Raw genomic sequence first — 22,755 nt, forward strand, 5'->3', positions numbered from 1 at the left:
CGATTCAATGACGATATTTATTTATTTTGTACATGCAATACAGAATTCATCAATAATTTTTCATCATTAACTAAGTAAAAATATAGGCCGTTTGTGCTTTGTCCATATTTTGGCGCAGTAATATAGTTTCTTTTTTTTGTTATTTAAGAAAAAATTGAATGTTTTATTTTATGTTTATATTAGAATTTTAAATACATGATATTTTTAAAAAAGACAAGGATATATATGCAAAAACTCCTTTCAAATATCACCGAGGGTCCGTTATAGATCAAAAAAATCCGTTGAGACGCACAACTCGATCACGCTCGTTTCCACCGCCTCCGGCGTCCTCGGCGTCGATCCCAACCGACCTCGATGGCGACATCCGTCTCTCCTCTTCCATTTGAATCTGCGTCCGTCTCCTCGACCCTCCTCGGACGATCGCGGCCAACTACCTTGTCCCCGCCGTCTCCGGCACCAAGAACCGCCTCCCTCACCTCCTACCGCCTCCAGAGTGGAGTCAACTGTGGGGATTCGGGATCTGTTATCCCCGGATCGGTATTCATAGCATTTCACTACGATCACTGCTGGCACATGGCGGTACACTGATCCCTCCCGACATGGTCACTTGTGAGGGATCTCCCTGTAGGAACTTTATATCCATCCCCACCCCACCCCCCCTCCTTTGCATTTGGAACAGATCGAATCGCGTTATACATCGGGCAGATCCGGCTGTGGCGGCCATGACAGCTAGGGCTTGGCAGGGGTTTGTGATCGTCCACCTCATCTTCTCGACTCTTTTCACTGCGCTCTACGAGGATAAGTCCTGGTGACGGATTGGTTTGTAGATCCTCTTTTATATTACTTCTTTTCCCGTCGTCATGTGTGTTTCCTTCTTTTATGCAACTTCGAATATGTTGTCCAGGTTTCTTCTACTTCTTTTGAATTCTTCCTCATTAAAGCAATCAAACATGTACTTTGAATCGCGTCCCTTTTGTTATGCAATCATACCAATAGTTTCATAAATCTCTTGCTTCTCTATGTGTTATTAGTTTGACCTTAATATCTATATGCTAAATTTTGCAAATGAAATAAATGATGTTTATCAAGTATTTTCTGGAGCTAGATTTTTCTGATATCGGGATGATTACTAACAATATTTTAGAACATTAGAGAATTACCATCAGTTAGGATGGGTTCCTTGTAGTCGTGTAAAGTTGCAAATTTTAGATGATAAATCAAGGAAACGAAAATTGCATGCAATTGAGCACAACATCTAGATAATGAGATTTTGATCATGCACTTTATCATCTAAGAGGTTGAGCTGAATACTGTAGAAACTATAGTTTTTATTTTGTATCCATATGTTGGTTCTTACATGTATGTCGTTTCTTCTTTTAAGTTTTACATGGTTATTGGTGGTAATGATTTCAGTATTTCTGCTACAAATATTCTTGTTGAAATTAGAGAGGCACTAACCTTTTCGTACTTGTACTTCTCCTTTTCAGTCTGTTATAATATTAAATTAATTAGATACAATTAGGTTTCTTTCTTCACATCAAATTATTTTGAATCTTAAAGAGCAGAAACTAATTGTAAAAGAAACCCTTATGAGGGAGAACGAGTAGGGTAGTCAAACCTTTTTCTGCCCTTGATCTAACTCTGTGCTTTTGGGGCTTATAATTCCAATCATAAATCACATTTGTTTTCTTGGCAAGAGTCATGTTCTTCTTTCAGTCAAAGTCATTCAGCATCTAGATTGCATATGTTCAATCTGATAGACTATAGTCAAAATCTTTTTAAATTATCCAACCATATTTTAATAACATAAGATGATTTAGTTGAGTATTTTAGGGGCTCAAATGACCATTCTTGTTAAAATGTATAATTATTTATTGAAGTTGAAAGACATTTATATGGCATGATGTAGTTTATTAAAAGCAACTTTTCTTTGTGACACTCATAACATTGAAACTGTATACCAAATGGGACCACCAATATCTCCATTTTGAATGTCAGTCTGGATTGGCTCTCTATGCTGCCCAAAACTATCCAGTTTGGTTTGGCTTATATGTAAGATGTAGGTAATCCTTTTAAACAGTACCTCCTTGTTTTGTTGAACTTTGACCATCAAGTCAAAATGTGAACAGTCTATCTTATTTCTCCTGATGTTAGTAAACTACACCAACTTGTTTTAGATCAGTAAAACCATTGGTTCTTGAGTATGGTACTCGTCTCTATTGGAGGGCTCACATGGTTTGAGATTTTCTTGGGTCATGTGCTGTCGCAAATTAGCCAAAAGAATTTTTCCCTGCATTATGTTTATTCTCAAAAAGCTTGTGCCACGTTTTGTAGGATCGACCTATTCCAATGGTGGATCGAATCACCCAACTGATATTGAAACCCTTGGGAAATTGTGGAACCAGTTGGACTTGGCAGAGTTAATCAAACTTGATTAATTTTTAGCTGATTCTAATTGCTTTTGACAAATTATCATTGGTATTAATGAGCTTTGGCTACTCTTAATCTCTATCATTACTGATTCTTTGTGGCGCAATCAATGTTTGACGGGTTTCTTTGCTTCTGGACTATAGCCAACTTTTGGTCAATCATGGACATTTTGAATTGATTTCATGAAATCTGATAAGACAATATGATTCTGTTGGTGCATATTAATCTCAATTTCATCTATCACCATTCTTGAACTGATCTCAATCTCATGAACTTTGGTCAAGTATCATCATTTTCGAATGGTTGCCTTCATCGTTTAACCTCTAGATGTAGCTATTGATGCTAACTTCTGTGTATTTCTGTCATGATTTGTGTATTTGTTTCTTAATTTATTAGTGTACCATTTTTGCCTTCCGAAGATGTATCCAAGCTCATATTATCTTCTCATTTCTTTTATCAACTTTGATACCTTCCAACTAGAAGTTCTAAATGAGAGGGAAGACCTCCATTTTCCCTATCTACCTATCGATGTTTTAGATATCATTTATTAAGCTTTGTGTCCCCTCCAGCCTGTGTAAATTCTGGCTGTTTCTCTGAATAAGAGGCATGTGATGAACTTACTGGAGTGGTTCAAAAGGACACCTTTATGATGTTTTAAAGGGGTGATAATTGGAATTTAGGTTGGTCAAATATATGACCATGGCATAGCCATGGATTATTGTATGCACATATGCATGCTATATCATCATGCCTTTGCAAATTAAGATGTGCCCATGTGTCATAGCTAAGTTGTGCATCTACTATGTATTTATGTACGCATATCAGAAAGATGTCAAACTATTTATTCTTTTTTTCTCGTCTGGAGATTTCATATATACATGTATATATACATGTGTTAGGGTGGACCTTGGTACAACACTAAGCTTGCTCCTTTTCAACCTTGTGGCCAATTTTTGAGTCTCAAAAATAGCTTCTCTAAGGTAGAGGGAAGGCTGCATATATGGAGAAATATATATACATATGCATGTATATAATATAGTATAATATAATATAAGAATACTTAAATTTATAAATTTAGGCAAATACTCCAAGCAACTCTTTGTATAAGATTGTGGGTAATATTGCTTGACCTGGTGACCTTGTTGGCGGTTGTGCTGTTGTAATCATAATGTCTATGAAGACTTAGGAATATCCTTTGAGCTAAATTTCCTGTCCTCTGTTCTACCAGACTTTGAGCGTGCTATTATTTAGTTCAGTGGATGATTTGTATACTGTAGTTATATTAGTCAAGTGGATGATCTTCTTATTATGGCTATATTTTGAATAGATTAAGCTGCCCATTCTCAATACACAGGCTAAAACTGGGAGAAAACATGTTGTAGCACTTATGGAAGAGAATGTCATTCCTTCTCTTGATCTCCATGCAGATGATAGCTGTCAGTTTGGACTCATATATTCTGTTATCGTGTTAGTTATCAAGTCTCTGCTTATTAATGTTCAGAGTATGATACTATGAGTAAAATAGGAAACCTTGTTTGTATAATTAGAAACTCCAATTGTGTAAGTATTGGAATATTTGGGGTTTCCTTTTCTCTTCTTGAGAATTGAAATAACTTTTAGTTGGCTTACTTCCTGCAGCTTGGAGGCATGTTCTTGGAAAAAATGGCCATCTCAATCAAGTTGACACTGCTCTTTTGAAGTGCAATTTTCTCTAGTACTTTGTAGATGTAGTTAACTTTTTGGGGCATTAGCCTATGATTTCCACTCTTTGAGTAGGTTATCCCTGTCATCTTGATCTTTTTATTTGTATGCTTTTAGCTAATATGTTCTATATTGGAACTAGTGTGCTTTTCACTTCGTATGTTTTTACACATTCTTAATACCTTTTTTCATATCTATATCTTCTTTTATTTTTAGAATTCCTCTCATGTTTAATGCTAAACATATGCAAAGTTTTTAGAACTAGGATCTTTATATAGTTACAATTAAGGAGTCAAGAATTCATTGCATGTGGCATGCATAGTTGTTGGAATGTCACATGCTGCATGTTGTTCCATGCTGAATCTCAGTAGAGGCTGTTTTGCTGATGGTACTAGATGAAAAAGGGAAGAAAACTGGAAACTAAAAAGAATGAATGAAGAAACAACAGATTTTTCTTTGCTTTGGAGGAATGCTGCATCATTCCCATAAATCTCTTGTGGCCATCATACATGGCAGATGATTGTGAGCTTAACACTGAGGTGAGTAGTGACTGTGAAAAGAGTTAGGCCATAAAAAGGGAAACCCAAAAGCATACAATCAAAATCTGTTGTCAATCTAGCTGTGGCTTGATTCGGTTGATTCTAGTCTGGTTGGTTCCGTAGCGAACATTGATGGAACACGTTTCAGAGATTCTTCAACATGATGCAATATGGTGGGTTAAATCTCAATGAAATGTTACATGATACTTTGGTGGACGTGCCTGAAGCTTTTTATCGCTGATTGGAACGTAATGTTGCTCATCTTCAAACATTTAAATGGTAGTTCTTCTCCAAGCAAATAATATTTTACGTATGTGAATTTGTGGTTTCTTTGCAATATATCCTCTTTTGCATTGTGATCTCTTAATTTCTAGATTGAATGACCTGTCAATATGAACCTTTTGGTTGTGGTAATACTTCTATGCAATTGGTTCCTAAATAGGAGGATGTAGCTCTGGCAACATATTCTACAAGATATATCTTTTGGCTGGCAGGTCTTTACTAATTATAGGAACTGCTCTCTGATAATTAGATTGCATTACCTGTTCCAATCATAATTTATGCAACTTAAGTCTATTTATGATATATATCTTCTCCAAACTTAGTGTTGTTTTAAAGTTTGGTGTCTATAGCTTTTCTCTTTTCATTTTGTTGGCTCTGATTTTATCATTGAAGTGTCTATGTTAGGTGATCTGGTTTGTGTAAGTATGTAAAATATTTTCTTAGGTAAAATGATATCCAGTGGTCTTGGATCTGAAGATCTAGTAGATTTCTAATATATTGCAAAAGCACCTGAGTTAAGGTAGATGGTGTTCAACACAAGGAAGAAATTTCTGAGAATCATTATAATCGTATGTTAGCAATAGAAACATGTAGCATCTATTTTGTAATTTTAAATTTTTAGCTGCAAAGTTAACAAGTTTATTGTTGGACGTAGACATAAACAATGCATTATAAATATCACATATTTGAACAGTTGTGAATAAACACATAGCATACATTTTGACAAAGTTCTTAGTTGCAAAGTTAATTTTATTTTTGGGTGTAGACATAAAAAATGCATGATCAATATTGCATCTTTTTTACAATCATGAATAAGCACCGCAAGACCAGCTCTCTAGATATACCATCTATGAAAATTATGGAGTGGAAAAGTTGCATTTATATAATATTGTATACTCTTGAATCTTGATCCCTTGAATCTCTAGAAGTGCAAGGACCTGAACAGTAATCTCCATTAGATCACCGTTATTAGATGAACAGTATGAAGCCCTTTAGTTGTGCTACTATAAAAAGATAAAATGGAACAAAGTACTAATTCTGGTTGGTATTGTGAATGAATAAAGCTATGATGACAAATGTCCAATACACAGTCAACTTGGCTTGCTTAGTCAAGGCTGCTCGGTTTATTCAGCCAGTTTAACCAACCAACATTGACTGATGCAGAAGTTGCCAATCTCATGAAAAAGTGAATTATTGGACCTACCAGAAAAGGGAATAAATCTGGATTTTGCGGGACCTTAAAAATTCTGTTAATGTGCTATGGGAATAGATTCAATTCTTCCTGATGAATTCCCACTCACATTATACTTATCTGTAAGAATATGAAGATTAGGACTTTGATGGTTTGTATATATTCCAATGAATGAACAAGGTGCATCTGATAATCAAATGGCTTTTGTCGGGTAGTGGTCACTGGAGAATGCTTTTGTAGTTTCAAGCATCCATGTATGAATATTTTATTGTTGAACTTAATTGAGTATACTTCTATACAGGGTCTGCCGTACCGAGCCATACCGCCCGATACGGGCGGTACATATCGGTCCGACAGATTGTCGGTACATGGACCGATTGTTACCGGTCCGAGAGTACTGTAGTAATGTAGCAGTGCTACAGTGCTCGGTACACCCGGGTGTACTGCTCGATATACCGTACCATACCAGTACCGAGCCCAGATCGAAATACCGGTACGATATTACGAACCTTGCTTTTATATGCTAATTGCAAGGAATATGTCCATCAGAACACTGCTAAATCTTTTCAAGAAGGATATTCTCATATTACTGGTCTTGGCACTTCACCATTATTTTGTTCCTCATTGTTTTGCTAATCCCACTCAACCATTTGGATTATGGAGTGGCATAAGTTTACTTCATCAGTTTGGCAGTGGGCTTTAGATGAGTAGTGAAGAATTCTATTGAAGCCAAAGATATCAAAGGCAACAATGTTGATGGAAAGCAAGCCTGTTCCAAATTTGTGATTGAAAGAGGAAGCAGGAAAAGAGGGACGTACATATTATAAGTCGGTCGTGACTCATTTCCACTAATCTTTATCCAGTCTGATGTTGACCTAGAATGCCAAAGTGATTTAACTTAGCAAAATTCCAGACAATTCAAAGTGTAGGTTTGAAAATAATCTGTCAGAATTACTGGCCTCAAATTAGTGGTTGTTGGTCATGTTACTTTAATACATAATTGTGTTATAGGTTTATGCAGCCCATTCCAAATAAGAAACTGATATGAGTAAAGTTTAATGTTTGAACCTACTTTACTCTAGTTAAGATGTGAATTTGAGATTTAGTAGGACAATCAGTTTTGCTTTAGTAGTTACTTTAATCATATTAGTTGTGATTTATTTTACCGTTGGTTTAGAAGTCTAAATGAAGTATCCCCCAATCCTATCCTTGTATATATCCAGTAGCACCTTTAACAAATCAGAAGGATTTCTAGAAGTATTTAGATTAATATAAAAGAAAGTTCAGCCAATAGGAGAAACAATAGTTATCCAGTTGTGGGATCCTGGATGGTCAGGACAACATTTAAGCATTGTATCAATATCTAGCATGTCAATTATCAAGCCATACAACACTTGGATTCAATCAAAAAAGGTTTCTGGATGGTTGGTTGGCTCTTGTTAGTTCTAATTTCTTTCTTGTTTTTTTAACATTTTGGCTTCTGTCTTCAAAGATCTTGTCCTAATAACATCTCGTCTCTTCCATTCTAATTTCTTTTATTTGTTGCACTAATTATTACCCACTTAAGTGACTTTTCCTGCATAGTAACAATCTATATTTGGATTAGATAGGTTTTGATTTATCAGGAAGGTTTTGTCATATAGATGAATCGGATACAGGTTTATGCTTTTGTAAGAATCTCTTTGTATTTTTGCTGATATAAGAATCTTTGTTATAGTACAAACTTTTATCAAGTGGAAGGGCTGAAAGATATTGTGACAACAAATGCCAAATTGGAATTCACCCAAGCATGTTTTCTCTTTCAGTGTATATCTCTTCCTTACCGAGATTGCTCCACCAAGAGCTTATGATTTGCTTACTGGAGATTTCAGCTGCACACGTCTCACAATCATTTCACTAGTTGCCGCCATTTCTGTGACATGGACCTCATCCGAGCAGGAGCATAGAGAGAAATAGAGGTAAAGACCCTCGACTTCCATGAGCCACTGAATCATCCACCATCTTCTTGGCCGCTCTCTTTTTCCATCTCTTTGGCTAATAAAATAGAGACTCCTGAAAATTCAGTGTTGGCATCTATTTGGCAACAAAGACATGAACGGTTTCTATGTTTGCAGTCCTTGATATCAATGTCTGGATTATTAGATGACACTGTTGGTCCTCTCCAGACATGGCTACCAAACAGATTTTACATGCTAGAAATCCTAAGACTAAGACTGAGGTTTATGAAGGTGACTTCCATTTATCATCTTGTGTTGTTCAGCTTTTACAAACTAGGTGAAGCCCTTGCCGGAGTGATGACTGACATCAGAGATCGCAGCCTGCTAACAAGCGCTTCCGACTTCTTTTCATTTTGGTGGCTTGGTTCTTCAAGGTAGAGTTGTTTTCATATGCTGTTATCAAGTGTTATAGCCTCAACTAACTAATTGCCTATAGTGCCTGTGACAGGTCCAGTTTCTCTAGATGCCACCTGTTACCTGAAATTGAGATGCTAGATATCTGAAAGCGATAGGATGTACTGTGAGTGAAGGTTTCATATTTTTCATCCAATACTATCAGCTAGGATGTTTTCGGAGTCTTCAGCTAGTGGCAGCCTAAAAGAAGAATTCACAGGCTCGCAATACCGAACAAAAGGTGACACACTTGACAAAAGATTGGGGCAAGCATGCTAATAATGGTAAGTGATTTTCAAAGTATCGTTGGCAATCATCGAAAGCAAAACACTTTGAGTCGAGCTGCACAATGCAAAGCCGGAGACGAGGGGTCATATCCTATTTCTCACTTTGTTGAAGCTGTTGACTCTTTCTGGTGCCAGTCTGACTTGCAATCAATGCAGCCCATTTGAAGGAACACCATGGAGGCCTACCACCACTTGCCTCACCCCTTAAGAGAAGCCATGTGATATGATGGTACTCCACCTCTTGATTCAACTCCACTTTGCGGTCTGCACTTGAGCCCACCACTCAAGTAACAGTGGCCATGCACCATTTGAAGATGGTACAATCACTGTTGGGTGCAACGGGGATTACTGTAGCCTCCGTGTTGGAATAGTGAAGGTGGGTCTCACTGATTTGAGCTCATTTTTATCTCCAACGAATCGAGAAGGTTATCTTCCTTCTGTCTGCAGATGGCAGTGCATTGAGGATAAATTTTTAAAGGGACTTCGTAACCTGCTGTCTACACTTATCACAGGGATGCTCAACTATGGGAATACAAATTCATAAGTTGAAAGGCCAGAATACTCAAGGTAAAATTTGTTGGAGGTTTGGAGCATAGTATGATTTATAAACTAAGATTACATTTGGCTGGGCCTTGCATCGAATTCAGTACAGTGCAGATGTTTAATACAAGATAGAAAATTCGGTAACATGACATGATTCTATCTTCTACCAGATCCCAGTTTGGGGATATTGGTGGTAGAAGGGGTCGCATTGTTGCAGCATTGCTTCCATGCTTATCAGCACACAAAAAGTTATTGATGCTACTGTTGGTGACACTACTTAAAAGAGGAGTCTCTTGGTCCACCTTATCTCGTCAACCATAGGAGGCCAAGAAAATATCCAATCTTGGGTCCCAAAAGGGAACCCATTGCTACTGTGGAATGGTTTCCAATTAGATCAGGAACTGTAAGAAAGAGGAGGCTGAGGGAGACTTCTAATCACTCTGTTACACAACCCACCAACAAAGGAGGTCCCCTTCCACCTACAATTCGACAACTACGTTGGTGCTCATTCTGTATCATGTAGCCCAAATCTTTCTCTGGATTCCACTGTGCCACCACCGGCAACTCGGTCCACGAGCACATCGTTCAAGTGACTGCCATCATGTTATCAATCTCAATTATTGGATCTGAAGTTGGCGCCGACGCAATAGATGCATGTAACGGAATCTTGAATTCCATGGGGCTACCAGCTTTCCTAGGCATGTTCTTGTGATGCCTTCTTTCCTTTGGCAAAGGAGCATGCTTGATACTTTGGTCTTAGACCAATCAAATGATCATGAAGATTAGATGTGGGAAGTGAAAGCCACTCCTAGTTTCAGATCCTCCTTATCTCAAGATGGTTCCAGAGTGATGCTTATTTATCAAATAATGTTGATCTATATGGAAGAAAGAAACCCCTCAACTAATGATTCTCTTGAGAGGCACTTGAAATTGCTGTTATTTGTCCAGCCATTAAGGTAATAATTATAACCTTAAGCAAGAAAACTATGTTAACTAAGTTATTTTTAGCTGCTACAGTAAAAGATTACTAGAAAGATGTGGGGTTCACATTTTGGATTCCTTGTTCGTATAATAGAGCATGAACTCAAAAAGAATCTGGATAGAAAAAAGATATGTTAAGGATAACTTTTTTTTGTTTATTACATAATCTTAGTCCAATTGAAAAAGTTAATTAATGCTAATATATGAGTCTTTGGAACAGAAAAAATGACACATATGGTGTCCCATAACTTCAAATGTCTGACATGGTGCTCTGTTGATTGTAATATACTTTTTACAATGATTATTTCTTTTAGAAAAGTTTACAATGATGACTTCAGCTAATATACCAGAGCAGAACACCTGACACTAGATTCTGATATGATATTAACCCGGTTATAAATTATTGTAGGAGTTAGTAAAATTAAAGGATTAATTAGTCTTAGGGTGGAGACACTAGTTCCTTCAGTTACGATTGTTAAAAGATGGAGAATGATGCGGGGCTTATCTTGTGGGGCTAAGTGGATCCCGGTGCAGGGATGGTGGGGGACAAGGGTGGACCAAGGTTGAGGGGCAGAGAGCATCAAATGGGAACAAAAGGAGATGAGCATGTGTTGTGTTCTGGGGCCAAAGTTAGGGAAAAAAAAGTCCCAACAGGACAGATAAAAACTGCTATAGGATTGTCCACTAACAAGGCTTTCGTTGTTCTGATCTGACTAATTTTGTTGTAGGATTTAAGCTCAATATTACTGATATATCTTTCATTTTCTTTTTCTTGGTAGAAGATGTCCCTTTATTATGGAGAAATATACATGATCTAGTCTGGTAGTAACATGATGATTAATGTTGGTATTTTCTTGTTTGTTAACTTACTGGATAGAAACACATTATGGAGGTTTAGAATTGTAGATTGGCTTAAGTGATTGCTACTGTAGGAGTTGGAAAACAAATGTTACTAAATATTTTAGCTAGATAATAATGGCAATGCAAACTGTTAACTTTTACTTGAAGCCATCATGTTTCTTGTTTGCCGTTGTACCTGTTTTTAGGAGCTTGACAAGCAGTTTATCTTCATTACCTAATAATGTCTCTTGTGCCTTGTTCTTCACTTTTTTTCTTATAGCTAATACATTTTTGAGGATTTGAGATCTACCAGAAGATCCAAGCACCCACAAAAGTTTCAGCTGTTTATGAAGCATGCCATGCTGAGACATCAACAGGGACCTGGTGAAATGATATATCATAGCACTACAATCTCAAGCACCCCTAGGAGAATTTTTCACTACAATCTCAAGCACCCACAAAATTTTCAGCTGTTTATGAAACATGCCATGCTTAGACATCAACAGGGACCTGGTGAAATGATATATCATAGCACTACAATCTCAAGCACCCCTAGGAGAATTTTTCAGTACAATCAGCAGGTCCTCATTCCAATAATGTATCACTTTGTGGACACACACCTACTAGTTTAGCGGGTCAATGGGAAATATTTATTAGCAAAGGGGACATTCTTATGCTTTAATCGAGGTTATGTTGGTTGTAAAGCTGCTTTTTGGCGACATAGATTGTAAATTAATGCCCCTAACAAAAAAAGTTTGGATCTAGTGGCCTACATTATCATGATTTCGATCACTAATTTAAACAGTATGCAGTAGATCCAATAGTTCCCTTTCTTGTTGCTGCATATGGCTCTACTTGTGACATTTTTTGAGTAGCTATTGTTTCGTTCTAAATGTTTGGGTACTTGGCATGCTGTCTGATTTGATGGCATGATGGTAAGAGTAACGTAAAACACTAGACATGCCATCGGTGGATCACACTGTTGAAATCTGAACCAATATTTACCATTGGTCAACTCTGAATTAAGCATTTAGTTATGTATATTTACCATACTGTCAATGATATTATTTGCTACATTTTGACTGAAATGTTTTGAAGAAAAGTTCAAATGTTTGTTCACAAAATTTTCTTGGAAAAGACAGTCCTCCTCTTCATTTGAATCTTTCTTCTTACTGACATGTTAATTCTCATGTGAAAGGTTTAGCAGAAAAGAAAAGGATGAGAGACATTTTTTCTTGGTCAGAGCCTTGGTGATGGCAAAACAACAAATTCCCTTTTGGCTTTTCTCTGTCTAAGTTTGGGCACCATTCCAATATGGTGAAAGGTAATTCTGAAAGCTTCCGTGTGCTATTTTTCTTCTATTTTCTCTTTCAACTATTATGAAATAAAATTGATCTTAAAATGAGTGAAATAAAAATATTCTATAAGGATTATTAATTCTTGTCCATTTCCTTGGTTAGCATAGCGTAGAGGCCTGAAAGGTGCATGTATTTGGTAGAGTGCTGTGTCTTTTGGCTGACAAATTGCTTTAACATGTCATACATCTATGTCACTTTAGACGTACACAAGAAACATGATCTGAATTCAACTTAACTTTATGAATCTTATATTTCAGACAAACAAACAAGTCATCATAACTATAATGGTGTCTTATTGAAGTTCATCGAATTACTTACTGCCTAAATTGTTTGCAGCACAGAAATAGAAATTGTATGCATTTGATGCTAATCTATATTATATCAACTTGATGCAGTATCCTAGGTAGGTATTAAAGGAGACTGCCATATATAATATACCAAGTATTATAGATCTATCCCATGGAATCAACTAAGCTTAATAATTCAGTACACATATTTAAAATCAAGTGGGCATAGTTAAACCAATTGCAATCAGAACCATGCAATTATGAAGAATATAGTTACTTACAGATGTTTGATCAATTAGGCTGATTTCTAAACAGTAGCTTTTTCCTTATTATCTTAATTGAGTAGTCACACTGCCACAAAAGATATATGTGAGCATTGAATACTGACATTAGGATAAGATAAAAAATGTGTCTCTGTATTATTTGAATTCCTAAGCAATTATCATAAAATTATTCAGCCAAAAAATATATATACCCAATTTCTAAGCAGTAGCTTTTTCCTTATCTTCATTGTTCAGATATGAATGAGAAAATATATGTGAGCAATGAATACTGACATTAAGATAAGATAAAAAATATGTCTCTGTATTATTTGAATTCTTAAACAATTATCATAAAAGTTTTCAACCAAAAAAAATATACACACAATTTCTAACCTTTTCTCTTTTGTTTTTTCCTTCAGTCCACATGCATTGCTACAATTTCTAACCTTTTTCTATGAGGAAAAAAGAAAGTAGACAGATCTACCAAATCTCCCCACTTTTTTTTTGTTGTTGTTGTTGTTTTTGTCTTTCTTTTAATATCCAGTTAATTTCCAAGTATTTTATTGAAGCACAACGTGCGGCTGCCCACCCGAGCGGCGCGTGTAGTTACCCACACTAGTCTACCCTTTCCAGTAAACAAAGCTATTAATAGGTTATAGTATTAATTATTCCATTAAAAAAATATAAAGAAGAAAAGTTAATTGAGACACCGCCGGAAACTCACAGTGTTTTGTCGGTAGATTAATTCAAAAAAAAAATAAAAGCATTAATAATCTCTTTCACATGCACGAAAATAAAATGACATTTATCATCATTTTTTTGCCTCCATTACAATGACATGATTAGACGATGACGTGAAGTATTATACTCTTCATGTACACATTACGACCCAAATCGAAGTAAAAGACATCTCGTTTCTTCTTCCTCTCCTCCGTTTCCTTACTCAGCGCTTTGGAATATACTCGTCTTCCTCGCTACCTCTATCTCTTCTTCTCTTCTCTCTCTTGTGTACTCTCTCTCTCTCTCTCTCTCTCTCAAAGATCACCACTTTTAATGGTCGCTGGCTCTCTTTGCGGATCACCGCCTCTCGAGCATGATTACATAGGTCTCTCGGAGCTCCACTGCCCCGCCGCCGCCGCCGGCATTGGCGGCGGCGGAGCCGAGGACGGGGCTCTCAACCTGAAGGATACGGAGCTGAGGCTGGGCCTTCCTGGGTCGGAGCCCGCTGAACGGAAGGACGAGGTTGGCCTCACCCTGGGGCGCCTCCCTAAGGTCTTCGTCTCCGGCGCCAAGAGGGGGTTCTCTGACGCCATCGACGGGGCGGGGAAGTGGGGCCTCGCTGCCGGAGGGGGCGGATCCGAGGTGGAGGGCGGGAAAGGTGGCGCCTTGTTCTCGCCGAGAGGGGAGAACGGTGGCGGGGGGCTGCTGCCCGGGCACGGCAACGCCGGCAAGGATGTGGTGGCGAAGGCGGCCGGGCAAGAGCGGAAGGCCGCTGCACAGGTTGGGAATTCTGCTGGTAGTAGTGATCGTGGCGTCGCGCCTGCTGCCAAGTAAGTGTCTCCAACCGCTGCCGGAGCTGAAATTTGCATCTTTATATTGTTTCGTTTCCTCCGTCATATATGATGCGTGTTGTTTATCTCAGAAAGCATGTTTCTACATGTTCTAAGGTGATAATACTACTCAAAAAGAAAATATAAATTTGTTCTACTTGATTTCTTAAATTACGGGAGATCGTAAGGTTGCTAAGAAAACTAGTTTCTTGCTCTCTCTGATTTGTAGTTGTAGATCTTTAGTAGCTACACACTTCAAAATTACGGGCTGCATTTGCACATGGATAAGAAGTTGGATATGCCATGAATCTAATCCAATTCCTGATCTAAAGATTGTCTTTGCTGAACTTCTCAAATTATTGTTTGATGTTCCTAATGTTCTCTGTGAACTTTGAAGGATAACCTGATTTGGTTGGGACAAACTTTTTCCGCAACTGGGGATGAGATTTTAACTAGGCTAGTCTTGTTTTGATCTGATGAGCACATCTAATGATGAGTAAAAACTGGAACAGGGCACAGGTGGTAGGTTGGCCACCGATCCGCAGCTACCGTAAGAACACTATGGCAACAAATCCATCAAAGAACAAGGAAGATGCCGATGGAAAACAAGGTCTAGGATGTCTTTATGTCAAGGTCAGCATGGATGGAGCACCGTATCTTAGGAAAGTTGACCTGAAGACGTACAACAATTATAACGAGTTCTCCGTGGCGCTCGAGAAGATGTTCAGTGGCTTCACCATCGGTGAGCTGTGGCTTTTCTCCATTTTTGCTCTTATGATTCACAGAATTTTCATGATTTTCTCTCTTTCTAAGAGTAAACGTTTTGTTGTACTTCTTGCCAAAATTCAGTCACTTATTTTCTTAGATCTGTATGGGTTTTCTTTTTTATGCTGTTTAAACGATTCAGTCAGGCTGATATCTTGCATTGGCTACACTTATATTGTGATTCACATGATTTAAGAGGATCACGCCATCCGTATGTTGTTTAAGAAATAAAATTTAGCTGCATCTATGATAATACGATAGTGTTCATCAGATCAAACGAGTTCTTAATTTTATTTCAAAATTCTCTGACCCTTCTTTGACTTATTTGAGACCGAATCATTACTTTGTGAAACACTGTAGAACTGTATGATGTTCTTAATGCTGAAGCAGAGTTCTTGTTCATCTCCTCTATTGTTCCGAAGTTGAAAAGTTTGTGTGTTGGCATTACGAGGAGTTTACTTGCTTTTTGTAATTTGTGCTACTCCAGGCCAGTGCGGTTCTCATGCAATACCAAGCCGAGATGGGTTATCCGAGAGCAGGTTGATGGATCTTCTGAGTGGTTCCGAATATGTGCTCACTTGTGAAGACAAAGATGGTGACTGGATGCTTGTCGGAGATGTGCCATGGGAGTAAGGACAATATTCCTCGATGTGAACTTTATAGCTATAGTCGAAAGAATACAGATCGTAAACATGTCATTTAGTTTCTACTACAGATTAATCATCCTTTTCCAGTTTTGCATATGTTTTGGTATCGACTGCTACCCATTTGAGATATCTGACGCAAATAAAAACTGATAATCGAGACTTAGGTTGTATATTCCCATGGTCTAGTTCAGCTTGAACTTATTTTTCACAGGTGACTAGTGAATGATTCGATCTCCAATAATTTTATTCTAGGTAGTGAGTTTTTTTCTTCTTTTTATGGCAGATTTGATGTGTCTATTGCTGCTTGATCATTGACTGCTGATATTTTACTTGAAATTTCAGGATGTTCATCGACTCTTGCAGGAGGCTGAGGATAATGAAGGGTTCAGATGCAATTGGACTTGGTGAGTACAAAGATTAAACCGGTGTACAGAATTGCTCTATCCAAAATTATATATGTACAAATAGACGTCTGGTTACTTAACTGCATGTAACATTAGTTAATAGAAGAAATATGAAGCTTTTTTGGATTGTTAAAGTCTATTCCCATATGAGTAGTCAGCCAACTTTTACATTTGAAATTGTGATAGGTATGTAGATATGTTCGATAGCTGATTTAAGATTATATCGTGATGTGTTATGCTAATCGTTTTCCACCTGATACAGAACAGACTCATGTGATAGTCGTCGATACATCATGAATCATTTAGGTCTCATTGTATATTTTTTTGTGTATTCATTAATCCCTAATTCTTGATAGCCATATTCTAATCAACCCACTGCTCAAAAAATGTGCTTTATTGTCTTAACTCTACCACCTTTGTGGTAAAAGATACTGCTACAAGGTGAAGCTCCACTACCTGTGTTCGAGTTTTGATCAGAAAATGCGTCTACTTATTGGAAGTAAAACCTATGGTTAAAATCTTCTTCTTATATTTACCTCTGTTTTCGTTATGATAGAATGTCTAACCAAATGTGGTCCTTATTCTTACAGCTCCAAGGGCCATGGAGAAATGCAAGAACCGTAACTAGGGGCCATCGCCGACCCTTCTATGAAATCAAACATGAATCAGGTGCCTCCGTAGGGGCCTCCGAAATGTTTAACAAGGCCACCGGCAACCATCATATATCTATCATATTGCATAGTTTGCTACTAAGACTCTGTTAGCTAAGATTCCCTAGGATCATATAAGCTATTTATGATTGTGAATTTGGTGTTTGTATGTCTGTCTTGCTATTGTTGTATGTCTGAACATTTGGCTTGCTGTTTGCAACTGTTATAATTTAAGTGTCCTATTTGAGACTGCTGTTTACAATGTCTTTTATCTCTCGTCTGATACCTAACAATGGAAGTCACCCAACAAATGTCCACACCTCTGATAAGGACATAAAGGTTAAAAGTGCATCTGAATGAACTGCATTCGGATGGTGAATTGGCTACAATGCTACCTCTTGCCTTGTGTTCTTCTCTGGTCATGTTGAGGTCATACCCCACCTCATAAACCACCTCTTTTAGGTTTCGCTTGCTCTTGAAGTGCAGATGTTCCTGTGTCTCATTTCTGACTTCTCATTCTTCCGAGATAAATGGCTTTGTGATTGTTCGTCTGAAAAGCCTCATGCCTAATTTCCCTGTTTCTGGTCCTCCAACTGTAGTGATACTTCCATTCAGGCCTTCTGTTTCCCAGTACTAGACCTGCATGGTGAAGTCAAACTCCATGGCCAGCTTTATTTGAGAGGCTGTGCTGTGTGGAGACAGACCACCACCATCTATTTGCTGTGCTCTTTTAGGGCCATGATATTGTCTGCAGAAGAGTTCACAGGTTCCTAAAACCATCATTTCATCTTCCAATTAAATATAGGGCAGTGCAAATTTGGTGAGTGCGTTTGTGTTCCCTTATAATTAGGCTTTTTCTTACCCCCTGGGAATCAGACTTCCTCCTTAGAAATGATGCCTCACTCCGCTTTCTCTTCATATGATGTCTCTCTGTTGGTGGCCACTTCGAGCATTGCAATCCATATCTGTTCTATGCTTTTGACTGGTGTATTCTCTCTCTCTCTCTCTCTCCATAGGTAGATATGACTGAGTGTGCCTTTTTGCAGAGCCAGAAAGGCTGCTTGAACTAAGAGTGTATCACCTGCAAGTAGAGTGAGTCCTCTGAAGCTTCTTAAAAGAAGCTGCACATTGACCAAAACAAACTAGGGCATCCATTGATGGCTGCTGATGCACTCAAATACATCAGAACCATGACTGCTGACCCTGCCAAAGCAGTGACGATGATGGGAAGACATGAACGGTGGGGAGGAGAGGGAGGGAGAAGGTGTCAATCACAATATGGCATCGTGCGATGGATGAGAGGGCATGTGAGGGGCCTGCATTGGAGGTGGGTGAGGGGACAGTCTTCATTTAGTGCTAGGAGTGGCCGTTAGATGGTGACTGATACATCCCCTACTGGCCATTGCTGACAGCATCCTTGTCTCTGAACTGACTGACTGACTGACTGATGACCCGTGTAGTTGACTTTGGCCAAGGATTACTGAGACACAACCTCTTTTACTTGTGTTTATCTCTTTCTCCTGAGATACACAACTACTGAAGTAAGCATTATTCGTTTACTTGTTTCTTGTCCTTGGAACACAAGTAGGGTTTCAGCTTCTTCCCTTTGTTCTTTTGTGACAAAGGAAGGCTGTGAGATGATAGTAACAACCTCTTACAATCTGAACCTTTTTTTAACTCACAGGCTGTGAGATGATACTGTTTATTTAAACAGTAGTTTACATGCATGCATGTGGTTGAGAATCAAGTTTATCAAGACTATTTGGATTTTGTCTATTAGTGAGTGGTGTAGTAAATGTAGCCTAGTCTAATGAGCAATCAAGACCTGATCTGTCTTCTAAATTGGGCCAGGATACATGGCCCAGATCATGACATTTTTGCATCAAGCCAACCAAGCATTGATGAGGAAGATACTGAGGACAATAGCCGTGTCACCTATCACAAGCATAAGAAATCTCTCTTGCTTTGGCTGACTCATCTTTGATCCCAATTGGTTCATCCTCATCTGTTATGTAAGCGTAGTTATCAAAATCGGATGGGACACAATCCGATCAAGTCTTGAGTTATATGCTGGCTTAACATATAACTCTGTTCACGTCATCTTTGAATCAAATACCAACCTTTGCACTGCAAATCTCCCTCTACAACATTGTGGTACAAAGACACGAGAACAAAGGATGAAGGCTAAGTTAATAACCTGTTAGACAAGGTTAGCTCCCCCGTGAATCCAATGCACCATGGCAACCACTACTGATATGATCTCACTCCCAACCATTCTTCTTGCTGAGCCAAGAAAAATTCTGCACAAGAGCTTGGTGGCCTTACAAAGCTGATTCATTGGAAACAATTAAAGAAGATTTTGATTTAACTAGTGATTATTGTTCTACTAAAAGATAGAAAAGATTCATCAAATAGTTAAATCGTCATTGTTGTTCAATCAGTGTAGCTCTATTTCATTCTCCAAGCTAATTAATTGGCTACATGACGACAAACATTCAAGGATTTTTCAATCAAAAGCCTGGCAGGTCCTCTTTTATTCTCAGTCTTTTGTGGTAACATATAAATTGATATAAAAAGCATTTGCTGGCATACTTGTTCTCTGAGCTAGCACATTAGTCTAATCCGTTTAGATAAAATTACATATCTTATATGCAACTAGAATCACAATTGAACGAATGAAGTATCTATCACAATGCAAAAAAAGGAAAATAAAATGCTTCAAACTACTGAGAATAGATTATTTAGCTGAACTGATCCAATGACACTTATGTTTTTCTTTTTTCTATAGATTTTTTTTTCATAAGAAAATAAAATAAATTACTCAATTAAATGAGTACAACCATCTTCTCTCCTGTTAGAAGAGACCAAAATATATAGCGCTTTAGGGGTATCAAATTATCACAACCAATCACTCGAGCAATATTTGCATGCCAAAATGGTCGTGTTACAATCCCCAACTATAACTTCTAATATGAATATCATGTAAAGCAATTCCAAAGACCAATAATTTCGACCTGGTCATTCCTTAACCGAAAAAAAAATAGAACATACAAACGTGCAAACAAACATCGAGCCCCAACTATTTTGTTCATTTTTAATTCAGCTGCAGCAATAAGGAACGATTGGATCGTTCAGATACATTGACTTTTGAAACATGTCGCCGGCCAAGGAAAAATATCAATCAGCGAATATTATATATCACCGGCTTACACCCATGAAGCGCTTAGTGCACGCCACAACTAAATCAGAACCAAGATTTTTATGCCAGCGTTGCAAGATGAATCCCTTGGGCATATATAAATGAAAAGTTGGATCCAGTAAAGGCATGGCTGTGGAGAGTCGGCTCAGTTTTCGGATCATATATAAGAACAGGCTCTCTCGTTCATGGCTATCATATATCTGAAGCCCCCACAGGTTCGATATCGTAAACAAGAGGAGGCACCTCCGGCCGGTTGCAGGTCGGCAATGGCGGACGCCCGTATCCTTATCGTCGCTCTTGTCTCTCTGTTCGCGTTTGATCGACGTCTCGTTCATGCAAACTTCGCCAACGACACTGTACCTTCTTGGGGAGCGCAGAACGTACGGATCTCCGCCGATGGCGAAAACCTCACCCTCACCCTCACTAACCAAACAGGTATACACATATACAGAGTCTAAACTAGCCGATCTTTTCACTGTCGCATATAATTTCATTTCATGTTTAGGCTGTCGGATCGACACCGTCAATCGGTTCATGTTTGGCAGCATAGAAATGAATATTAAGCTGGTCGCAGGGAATTCTGCCGGTACTGTCACTTCGTATTACGTAAGTGGATGCAAGTGGTCGATCAATTCCCACCAAAGTCATTTAGGTTTTTATCCTCTACGATCAACATCTTCTTCATCCCATGCAGATGTCCTCGGACGGATCAGCACACGACGAGATAGATTTCGAGTTCCTGGGGAACTCGACCGGACAGCCCTACATCATCCACACGAACATCTATACACAGGGCATGGGGAACAAGGAGCAGCAGTTCTACCCCTGGTTCGACCCTACTTCCAGCTTCCATAACTACACCATCCATTGGAACCCCAGCGAGATCGTGTAAGTGAATCAAGGTTTGAGTCTACAAACGAAGACGACCCCCTCACAGCCTTCATTCGCTGCAGGTGGTTCGTGGACGGGACCCCAATCCGGGTCTTCCGAAACTACGAAAGCCTCGGCATTCCCTACCCCAGCAAGCAGGCCATGAAGGCGTACTCGAGCATATGGAACGGGGAGGGGTGGGCGACCGAGGGCGGGCGGGTAAAGATCGACTGGGGCAGCGCGCCATTCGTGGCCGGCTACGCTCGTCTCGGTCTGCGGGCCTGCGTGTGGGACGACGCGCAGTGCGTTTCCACGTACCCTGCGAGCACTCTCACTCCAGATCAGCAGACGCAGATGGCAAACATCAGGGGCAGCTACATGATCTATGATTACTGCAGGGATACCAGCAGATTCAATGGAAACATGCCCCCCGAGTGCTCTCAGCCACAAGATTAATGTACTACCGGCTTGTTTCTTGTGTATGTACGTGTTGTTTTGCTGCATTATTGCTTTATTAAAAATTATTATTGTTGGAATAAATTTCTATTTCTATGTTATGGTCTCATAGAATTTATAGGGATTTATGGTGACTTGGCGTACCTGAGATATGGTAGTGTGTCGTGTATGGATGAAGAGCTTGATTCTGGATCTTCGCATACCGCAGCGAACATCATAGCAGTTTCATTTGTCCTTTAAGAAATTACCATATAACACATCAACCAAAAGTTATTATAAAATAATTATAATAATCATAATAATACTGCAACAAACATCATGGCAGTTTCATTGGTCTGTTAAGAAGTTATCATACAAGACATCAACAAAAGAACTATTATAAAATGATAATATAATAATAATAATAATAATCGTATATAAGAAAAGAAGAACAACCCTACGCACGAAATTTTGGGACAACAGAAACGAAACCTAATACATGAATCACAGATTAGAAATAGCAAGAAAGGGTTGATCACATCAGTTTTGGAGCTCCAATCATGGAGTATGATATTGAGCCGCAGACATGGCTCTGTTTAGTGCTAGTTGAGGTGACGACCGCGACCTCCCGCGTATATCAATAAAGAAGAACATACACGAACTAGAAACGTAATCTTATGCGCAAATTATGGATGATAAATGTCAATAGAGAGTTGATTCGAGCTCCAGGCATCGATCTTGAGACGAGGACCTCTACCTCCCGAAAGAGTTCCATAAAGAAACGAACAAAAATCAAAGGCGTGCATCAGGAAAGAAGAACTTGCCCTAAAAATCTTGAGACAAGAACCAGAAACGAGATCGCATAGTGGAATCATGGATAAGAAAGGTGTGCATCGAGAAAGAAGAACCTGCCCTAGAAATCTTGGGACAACAACCAGAAACGAGATGGTACACCGAAATCATGGATAGTAAGTAGCAAGAAAGGTTTGATTCACCTTTTCCGGACATCGACCTCGATGCATCCCTCGTCGGTCTGATCACAAGATCGGGTGGTGAAGCGGAGCGATCGCGAGGAGGAGGGATGGGAGATCGAAGTCGTTCCTTCGCTTTCCCGGGACGAGAAGGGCAAGAAGGAACGAATC

At 38.7% G+C, this 22,755-nt stretch overlaps 2 protein-coding genes and 1 long non-coding RNA gene across 5 annotated transcripts; all 3 read left to right on the forward strand.

Annotated features, from left to right (window-relative positions):
- Nucleotides 1–275: 275 nt before the first annotated feature.
- Nucleotides 276–10,316, forward strand: LOC103991364 (uncharacterized). Of its 3 annotated transcripts, XR_010515027.1 has the most exons (5): nucleotides 276–819; nucleotides 4,069–4,949; nucleotides 7,950–8,102; nucleotides 8,405–8,515; nucleotides 8,590–10,316. It is a non-coding gene; the product is annotated as an uncharacterized LOC103991364 (long non-coding RNA). The 3 variants fall into 3 exon arrangements; XR_010515028.1 differs by having other exon boundaries at nucleotides 276–4,949; nucleotides 8,578–10,316; XR_672210.3 differs by having other exon boundaries at nucleotides 276–4,949.
- Nucleotides 10,317–13,985: 3,669 nt separating this feature from the next.
- On the forward strand, nucleotides 13,986–17,371 carry LOC103991365 (auxin-responsive protein IAA17). Its single transcript, XM_009410791.3, has 5 exons — nucleotides 13,986–14,643; nucleotides 15,156–15,385; nucleotides 15,896–16,037; nucleotides 16,398–16,459; nucleotides 17,050–17,371. The coding sequence occupies exons 1-5, from the start codon at nucleotides 14,147–14,149 to the stop codon at nucleotides 17,085–17,087; spliced, it is 969 nt and encodes a 322-aa protein (XP_009409066.1). The 5' UTR covers nucleotides 13,986–14,146; the 3' UTR covers nucleotides 17,088–17,371.
- Nucleotides 17,372–20,335: 2,964 nt separating this feature from the next.
- Nucleotides 20,336–21,730, forward strand: LOC103991366 (probable xyloglucan endotransglucosylase/hydrolase protein 26). Its single transcript, XM_009410792.3, has 4 exons — nucleotides 20,336–20,743; nucleotides 20,814–20,914; nucleotides 21,003–21,196; nucleotides 21,262–21,730. Exons 1-4 carry the CDS (start codon nucleotides 20,494–20,496, stop codon nucleotides 21,632–21,634), a joined length of 918 nt encoding a protein of 305 aa, XP_009409067.2. The 5' UTR covers nucleotides 20,336–20,493; the 3' UTR covers nucleotides 21,635–21,730.
- Nucleotides 21,731–22,755: the final 1,025 nt, after the last annotated feature.

Source organism: Musa acuminata, chromosome BXJ1-7 (assembly GCF_036884655.1).
Source record: "Musa acuminata AAA Group cultivar baxijiao chromosome BXJ1-7, Cavendish_Baxijiao_AAA, whole genome shotgun sequence".
NCBI lineage: Eukaryota > Viridiplantae > Streptophyta > Magnoliopsida > Zingiberales > Musaceae > Musa > Musa acuminata.